Genomic DNA, 9,100 nt, shown 5'->3' on the forward strand with positions numbered 1-9,100 from the left:
GTGTACGGGACACCCCCTGTGCTATCAGTCCAGGGTTATTCTTACTCACAAAACAAAACAGTGCCTGTGGAGACCAGTGTAGGGTGTCTGCGTGTGTGTGTGTGTGTAACATTACCGTTTCTCCGGTCAGAAGGTGAGTGAGCCTTTTTTTTTTTTTAGTCTGACAGGTGAAAGGGTAGACACTGTGTTCTGTGTCCAGGTGTTTTTGAGTCTGACAGGTAAAAGGGTAGGCACTGTGTACTGTGTCCAACTTTGTAAGGAGGTGCACAGAGTGTCGCTAGTTTTTGGTGCAAGACTTCAGGTTGAGGCTCTAGTTCTGGTCCTGTAGCTCAACTGGTAGAGACATGGGTTTAATACACAGGAAGCATAGGTACTGGTGAAAATATATAACACACACTGGTGAAAGTATATATCACACACTGGTGAAAGAATATATTGGTACAATGCTGTGAGTTGCTTTGGACAAAACTTTGGATGAGCTAAATGGCTGAATGTAAATGTAAATTGTGAAGCTGGAGGGTAGCAGGGAAGTTTAACAGTAGATGCTGGAGCTGGAGGCTATGGTCAATGAGTAATGTGAATAACTCAATCATTACATTTTGCTTGTATCGGCCTGTATGAGGTTGCATGCAAGTTATTATTCTTCTGAACTGTCCAGACACTATGACTTAAATACCTATCAGTAAGGCAGGATCAACATGTTCAACCACACTATTGTTTGTTAAAGATCAATTTTCCTTCTATATTAAAAAAATATGCTTTTTGCCCTAGTTTATCTTTAAGGGGGTGGGTGTTAACATTATACAACAACATTAACAACATTATTCAACCTCTGCCTTACTCAAAGTCTGATTTTATTTCCTTATTCATCCCTAATTTCCAGGTCATTATTGTGACCATAAATCACAGTGAGAAAGGTCAGGTGTAGTAGGAATGCAACCTCTGCCTCATTCAAAGCCTGCTTTTTATTTCCTGATTCATCCCTAATTGATAGGTCATTATTGTAACCATAAAACAAGGTTCATCAGGTGTAGTAGGAATGCAACTTTGTACATCATCATAAAATCCCCTGTTTGATGTAGAGATGGAAAGGGGGTAACTTGGTTGGGTAAAGAGTTTGTGTTGAAATAACCTGTTTAATAATATTAAAACATTATTATTATTATTGAGATTATGTGATACAAATGTTTCACTCTTGGTCAACATATGAAGCCTTCTTTCGGGTAAATCATAAAATCTGTGAAGCTGTTGTGCCATTTCCCTTGGCTCTGGAGCAAATATTTTTTTTACAGCAGATGACTTGGCATTTGTCACACAGGTGAAAAAGCAGGTGTAACCTGCTCAAGTGCAAACATTTTATTGGTCAGGATTAATCTGGAGGACAATAAAAACAGTGTTCATTGTTCCAGGTGCTATATAAACACACAGAGAACACAGAGCACATAGCTCAGAAAAGGAATGGAATGCGGGGGGGGGGGGGCTTTTTCTGTGTGTACAAAAACACTTTCTTCATGTTTCCTCCACCTTTGGAGATGGAGCACCTGGCCCCAACTTGGGTTGGATGTGCACATCTTTTTTAGAGCGTTTCTGCAATGTAAATACATTTGGAATGCAACTGAGTTTGAACATACTGATCTCTTGTTCTTTTTCTCGTTCTTTCAGAGGCAGTCGAGCTTTGCCACCCCCCAGGATGCACCAGGCCCCAGGCTGCAGCGTCCACTGATCCGGTCATACCCACCACCACCTCCACCACCACCTCCTGCCCCGCCCCCATCCTTGCCACTCCAGCCCCCCACTGTCACCTTTAGCCCCCCAGAGGCAGCAGAGGACCCCCCCTGTGGAGCGACCATGCAGAGCTCTCCCAGGAAGTGGGTGCTGAAGCCGCTGTCTCCTCGCCTGGAGCTGTCTGACCTGAGGAGCATGGTGAGCCCCTTCTCCGGGGACCTGCTCTCCTCACCCCCCGAGAGGAGCTGGGGCGGCCAGCCGGAGGGACAGCTGGACAGTCTGGACTTCACGAGCATCTCTGTGTCACGCACCCAGGCTTCCGTCACCGTCTCGACCAAGCTGGGCGAGGGGACAGAGGACGTGGTGGTCCAGTGTCGTCAGGTGGCTGTGGCGGAGACGACGGGATCGGGGGACAGCCGTGAGGGGGACGCCTGGTCGGCGGGCGGAAGCAGTACCCCCAGCACCCCCACGACCCCCGGCTCCCCCAACAGCACCGGCTCCCACTCCGGCTTCTACTCGTTCGTGGAGGACCCCGCCAGCCTGGAGGCGGAGCAGAATGAGGAGTGGATGGTGTCGCCACAGCGACTGGCCAAGCTGGCCACGCTGAAGCGGGAGAGCAGCTTCAAGCTCCAGACGTACGCGCCCGACATGAGGCCCGAGAAGCTGTTCGAGGAGAGCAACGGTGACTCCCGCTACCGGGTGGAGAGCACAGTCGCCATGGCAGCAGAGGAGGAGGAGAGTGATGTGGGGAAGCTGGACAGGAAGGAGATCATCCGTGACCAGGCACCAAAGAAGAGCCAGGTATTTAAGGAGCAGTGGAGCGCACTGGAGAGTCTGGACCTCAGCAGCCCCCCCCGGAGGCTGGTAGAGGGATTCAGCATCTGCTATGGACCCATGAACCCCGCAGCTGAACCCACACCTTTGGAGCCTGGCTCTATTGACGAGGAACAGATCGACTTCACCAAGGCCCGCAAGCAGTTCCTCATGATGGAGCAGTCCAGACATAGCCCTGTCATCCAGAGGCCCCCAGACACCCCCCACTCCCCCGCTCAGCCATACGCCTCCCAAGTCCCTGCTCAGCTGCACAGGATTCCTGAGGTGAGTAGTGCTGCATCTAAGGATGTCCCCAAAGATAGGAGTAAAACTGAACACCCAGGCCAAAGCCAAACGCCGCCCTTCGGGTTCAGTGATGACGTCTTCATCAGCAACATGGTGACGGTGACCGTCACTGAAGACGGGAAAGCCTTGAAAGGGAGCAGCACTACTGAGTGGGACTCTGGACGGGGCGATCGGCTCGGAGGGGACGCCAGCGACGGCAGCGTCTCGAACGAACCGTCAAGAGGGGAGTCCACCGCCAGCCCTCTGCCCGCCATCTCCCAGGAGACGCCCGCGGAGAGAGAGGTACCTAACGCTCAGGAGACCCCCATCGAGAGGGAGATCCGCAACGCCCAGGAGCGGGAGGAGAGTCTGCGGCAAGCTCGTGGCATCAGGCACAACAGCACGCAGGAGATGGTGGAGATCAAAACCAAACCGGTCCTCACCCAGCCCACACCGCCTGCTCTTGCCAGGCCAGTCAAGGCCAAGGACACCCACCGCGTGAGCTTCCTTATCCAGCGTGAGATCGAGAGGGAGAATCGGAGGGACGAGGGCGCCAGCGTGCAGGGCGTGGGGAAGGGACGTGGCATTTATGACGTGGAGGAGAGGAGGAGGGTCTTCGAGCCTCAGGTGAAGTCGTCGTCGTCATCACCTGCACCGTCCGTCTCCTCAGAAGTCTCACCCACACGCCTGGACACCTCACAGAGTCCCCCCAGCAGCAGAGAGGACAGCTGGACCACTGAGCAGCCTGTCTTCGTGAAGACGTCAGAGCAGTCCGAGACAGAGGAGGGCCTGTCGCCGTGTTGTCCTCACCGGCACGCCGAGTACACAGTGCCCCCTGTGAGTCGAGTGAGATCCGCGTCTAGCTCTGAGAACTCCTGGGGCTCACGGAGCCGCGAGTCGACAGCGGGGGTCACTTCGCGTCCGGCTATGGAAGAGTGGTGGAACACCAGCACCGATACCCAGTGTGTATCCTCACCTACGAGCATCCTGCAGAAACCGTTTATCAAAGCGGAGACGAGCTCCCGGTTCCGGGCTTTCTCCTCCAGCAGCCTCTCCTCTCACACGGATGGGCAGGATAAGGAGGGCAGATCACTTCCTCCATGGAAGAAGCACCTGGAACAGCGGCTGCAGAACGCTCCAGACCTGATCCGGCAAGAGATTGAGAGGGACCGGCAGCGTGAGCAGGAACACCTGGTGCTCCGGGAATCGCGGAGCCTCTCCGTCTCGCTGGAGAAGGGCCTGGATGATGTAGACGGCTCGGAGCAGGTGGTAACAATAACGACACCAACAAACACAGCGGAACAATCTGACCCTAAGCAAAGTTCTGAGGAGGAGAACACAACAGAGCAGCCAAGTGTCACTGAAACGAGAGAACCACCTAAAAAAACGATTCCACCTAAAGAACCGATTCCACCTGAGGAACCGATAAAGTCAATGAGCTCCAGGCCATCGTACTCCTGGAGTGTGGATACCTACCCCATGAGAAGAGTGTCCACGGCAGGTAGGGCAGACTCTGGTCACTCTTATGTCTCAGTGTCTCAATGTCTCAGTCTCTCAGTCTCTCAGTCTCTCAGTCTCTCAGTCTCTCAGTCTCTCAGTCTCTCAGTGTCTCAGTGTCTCAATGTCTCAGTCTCTCAGTCTCTTAGTCTCTCAGTGTCTCAGTGTCTCAATGTCTCAGTGTCTCAGTCTCTCAGTCTCTCAGTCTCTCAGTCTCTCAGTCTCTCAGTCTCTCAGTCTCTCAGTCTCTCAGTCTTTCAGTCTCTCAGTGTCTCAGTGTCTCAATGTCTCAGTCTCTCAGTCTCTTAGTCTCTCAATGTCTCAGTGTCTCAGTCTCTCAGTGTCTCAGTCTCTCAGTCTCTCAGTCTCTCAGTCTCTCAGTCTCTCAGTCTCTCAGTCTTTCAGTCTCTCAGTGTCTCAGTGTCTCAATGTCTCAGTCTCTCAATATCTCAGTGTCTCAGTGTCTCAGTGTTCTTGTGCTTGTTACTTGTCACTTCTCAAATGGCTCCCAGAACCTTCAGCTTTTACAGAGATAGGTGTTTCCTCTCTTTCTTCCCAAGTTTAAACAGTGCAGAGGTGCAGTTTTTATTGGGAAAACCTGACTCACTGAGTTAGTGTCCAGCCGAACTTTGATCAAATCACATGGGCTGAAACAGCACTGCACAGCATTAACATCTTCCTGTGTAAGTGTTAAATATTAACACATGGGCGAGTTGGCAACAGCACACGTCAAGTGAAATGCCAACTTGTGCATTCTTAACACATTCTAAGACTTTGCAATTCAGTTGACGCCTATCTTACTTAGGAAGACTGCCACCTGGGGTTCAAAATGTTTTACATTTGTATTTCTGTAAAGACATTCTGAATGGAAAAAAAACATTATCATTGCAGAAAAGACTGAAAATTATGTTATTTGTAAAAACGTTTTTGTACTGATTAGATGTACAGATGAGTGAGTTTGGGTGTTTTCCGATCTGATGATACTGTAGGTCCCATCTGAATCTTAACAGCCACGTCATAAAATGACATCACTTTAAGAGGAACGGGAATGAGCTTCAGTTCTTATGACACTTCCTCACTTTCCCATGACCTGTGAGTCCATGCGTCACAACATACATTTTTTGTTGTCTTATCTCTGCAGATAAAACCTTCAACACTCCCTCTCCCCGCCCGTACTCCCGGCTCCCCTCCGTCTCCATAGTAACAGCCCAGCCGTGGGGCAACCAGAAGCCGAGCTTCCCCGTGGCGCCCCGGGTGTCCCCCCTGGTGACCAGCCCTGCGTGGGTGGAGCGAGGGGTCAGGAGCATGGAGGGTCTGGGCGGCGCCTCTGTCATCACCCCCACCTCTGCCCCTGCCTATGCCTCTGCCATTACCCCCACCCCTGCCTCTGCCTATGCCTCTGCCATCATCCCCACCTCTGCCTCTGCCTATGCCTCTGCCATCACCCCCACCCCTGCCTCTGCCCCTGCATCTGCCCCCACCTCCACCCCTGCCTCTGCCATCATGCCCACCTCTGCCTCTGCCTATGCCTCTGCCATCACCCCCACCCCTGCCTCTGCCTCTGCATCTGCCCCCACCTCCACCCCTGCCTCTGCCATCATGCCCACCTCTGCCTCTGCCTATGCCTCTGCCATCACCCCCACCCCTGCCTCTGCCCCTGCATCTGCCCCCACCTCCACCCCTGCCTCCGCCATCATGCCCACCTATGCCTTAGCCTCTGCCTATGCCTATGCCTCTGACTCTGCCATCACCCCCACCCCTGCCTCTGCCTCCACCCCCACCCCCACCTCCACCCCTGCCTATGCCTGTGCCTCTGACTCTGCCTCCATCTTTGCCCCCACCTCCTTTGCCCCCGGCCCCACCTCCGCCCCCGCCTCTGCCTCCACCCACACCCAAAAGGGCCTGACGGAGACCCTGCTGGAGGACTTTGAGGAACGCCGTGCCAAGCTGAGGCTGGAGGACAGTGCAGTGAGTGTACATACATCGAACAGACCTTGTATTTACATTTACCTTCCATTCACATTCATTTACCCTCCATTTACATTTATCTACCTTACATCTACATTTACCTTACATTTATATTAATTTACATTACATCTACATTTACCTTACATTTATATACATTCAGTTAGCAGATGTTTTTATCCAAAGCGACTTAGAGCTGTATAGAGCAGTTAAATACTTAATTATTTTGCCTGGGTAATGAACTCATAATGTTGGTGTTTTTAGCATCTCACTCTACCAGTTTAGCTATAGAAACTCTTGTTTCCATGTAACTATGTAACCACGGTTACCACATGGTCAGGCACCTTACATTTTAATTTACTGAGGTGACAGACCCTTTTATCCAGAGCAATTTGCAGTATAGAACAGATCAAACAGATAGAAACCACTTCTCTAGTGTGTCAATGCTCAGAAAACCTTGTCATTGTTAAGGGAAGTGATGTAACATCCTGACCCTCTTCTCTTCCTGTCTCCCACAGTATGCTGGGATCCAGCCCATCGATGATGTAAACAATGAGGTAAGACGCTGTTTGTGTTTTTTTTTTTACGCTTTTCATTCTGATTTTCCACTTCTCCACTTCTCCACTTGAAATCTTTCCATCTTGGCCCATTGAAACTGTGGTTCCCCTCATACTGAGCAGGATTACCATAGCAACAATCCGTCATTAGGGTAAAGCTCACCTGCCTCAGGTGATCTAAACCCAGCTCCTGTTCCCTATCCCTTGTCTGTTTCATAGGTACTGGAGGCGACACGTGTCACACGGCACAAAAACACGAGGGCACTGCGCTGGGAGGCAGGCATGTATGCCAATGAAGATGCCAACTGAGCATGCCAACACTGCTCCTCTCTCTCTACAGCTGAATCCTCAAAGCTCTCGCAAGACTTTGTAATCAGAGCCATCTAATACCATCTTACACAGCTCACCTCTTATCAACAAAGACTGGCAATGCAAGGCAATGTAATGTCAACCATCATAGCCAACTTATGTCCCCCCCCAAAATAAATACTGTCTGCAAGCAGAGAAGGGCCTTTCAAAGTCAGCATTTATTCAAAGTTTTCAAAGAATACATTTATAATTGAGAGGAGAGCATAATGGTTCTAAATTCTAAATTCTGAAAAAAAGGTTCTAAATTCCCCATATGTGGTGTGGATCTGGAGTCAAGTGTGACATGTGCAGAGAACCATGGCTGCTTAGGATCCACCGGATTGGTCACCAGAGTTGCAGGATCTGGCCCCGCAGAGTAGCCGGCCTGGCATTACCGTATCATTAAAGCCCAGCAGCGGCAGCTGGGTGATCTCTAGCGCTCTCAGAGTGGACCGCTGAAAGACTGTAGCACAGGAGAGATACAGGGATCACTTCAGAATACATTCATGAACAAGCCTTACCTGTCCAGAGAAACCATCCCCCGCTCCTCCTCCTCCTCCTCCTTAAAAAAAAAGAAAAACTTGATATCAGAGACTTAACTACGCCCTCCATGAGCTCAAGCAGTCTTCATGGTCATGGCAAGAGTGCGTAATAGATCACACACATGCCGAGAGACTCATCAGTGCTTCGTCCTCACCAGGGCCCTTACTCTTGATCCCCTACGAATGTGTGTGCACGTTCCCACGGGGTAAATCAGGGGCAGGGGCAGAGCTTTATTTCCCAGCCATCCTATAGTTTGAGTGCTTCTATTTCAAATCTAACGTTGATTTGTGTCGTGCATGTATCCTTTTTCTTAAAACAAGCTACTCTCCCCTCAGCCGAAGGTCCCATTCAATTCTAATTTAATATTGTAAAAACATGAAAATATTGAAAATGTATTTAATTCTGTTTTACAGCATGCTTTGAAAAGCTGGAAATGAGACTGAAATAAATAAACTAATAACATAACTGACAATGGTTCATGTGTGTAATCTTTTCATGTTCAGTAGGGCACAGTAAGTTCAACAGAAGTTACACCCGGTTTAAATCCACACATATACTCACACAAAAAGCTCTTCTGTTTTCCACGCTATTTTTGCCCAAAGGGACACAATTGTTGAATGTTTCATATTAATCACAGCAGACAAAAATGGAAGTATTGTGTTTAAATAAAGATGTAAATATACAGACTGTCTGTTTCCAAAGATTTTGCCTGACATCCAGACTCTTTTAAAAACGTCCTGTAATGATGAAGAGACAGGCTATTTTAGAAAGCGCATTCTGTAATGGCTGATTGATTTCCTAACGCTAACGATGCCTCATCATGGATGGATGGAAGGGTGAGGCGGAGGCAGAGGCGGCCCTATTTTAGGATTATGACCGTGTTCATCTATGTTTTATGGTGCTCTCTCTCTCTCTCTTCCTCTTATTTTCACTTCAGCCGTACAAAATCCCCTTTGTTCCCCATATAAGATAGCCTGCTTCTCATTTCCTGGGCATATTACACGCCACATCTTACAGTATCATTGGCACGGGCCAGAGCTGCGGCTCAGAGGCTCCAGAGAGCATACAGCACCGGAGGTACGTTTGTGTGGAATAGAACACAGATACTTACTGTTCTTCAGGTTATGATGTTTGTGTGGAATAGAACACAGATACTTACTGTTCTTCAGGTAATCATGTTTGTGTTGAATAGAACACAGATACTTACTGTTCTTCAGGTGATCATGTTTGTGTGGAAAAGAACACAGATACTTACTGTTCTTCAGGTAATCATGTTTGTGTTGAATAGAACACAGATACTTACTGTTCTTCAGGTTGTCATGTTTGTGTTGAATAGAACTGTTCTTCAGGTAATCATGTTTGTGTGG

At 49.5% G+C, this 9,100-nt stretch overlaps 1 protein-coding gene across 1 annotated transcript in view; it reads left to right on the plus strand.

Annotated features, from left to right (window-relative positions):
• LOC105896417 (mitotic spindle positioning) overlaps positions 1–8,202 on the plus strand; it is a 9,359-nt gene extending 1,157 nt beyond the window's left edge. Inside the window, exons 1-6 of the mRNA XM_031574270.2 lie at positions 1–133; positions 1,663–4,324; positions 5,462–5,851; positions 6,035–6,288; positions 6,804–6,842; positions 7,062–8,202. The exon at positions 1–133 is cut by the window's left edge and continues 1,157 nt beyond it. Of these exons, the coding sequence (XP_031430130.1) occupies positions 1,849–4,324; positions 5,462–5,851; positions 6,035–6,288; positions 6,804–6,842; positions 7,062–7,151 (3,249 nt within the window). The 5' untranslated portion in view covers positions 1–133; positions 1,663–1,848 and the 3' untranslated portion in view covers positions 7,152–8,202. The remainder of the gene's footprint in view (positions 134–1,662; positions 4,325–5,461; positions 5,852–6,034; positions 6,289–6,803; positions 6,843–7,061) is intronic.
• The last annotated feature ends 898 nt before the right edge of the window (positions 8,203–9,100 follow it).

Source organism: Clupea harengus, chromosome 10 (assembly GCF_900700415.2).
Source record: "Clupea harengus chromosome 10, Ch_v2.0.2, whole genome shotgun sequence".
NCBI classification, from domain to species: Eukaryota; Metazoa; Chordata; class Actinopteri; order Clupeiformes; family Clupeidae; genus Clupea; species Clupea harengus.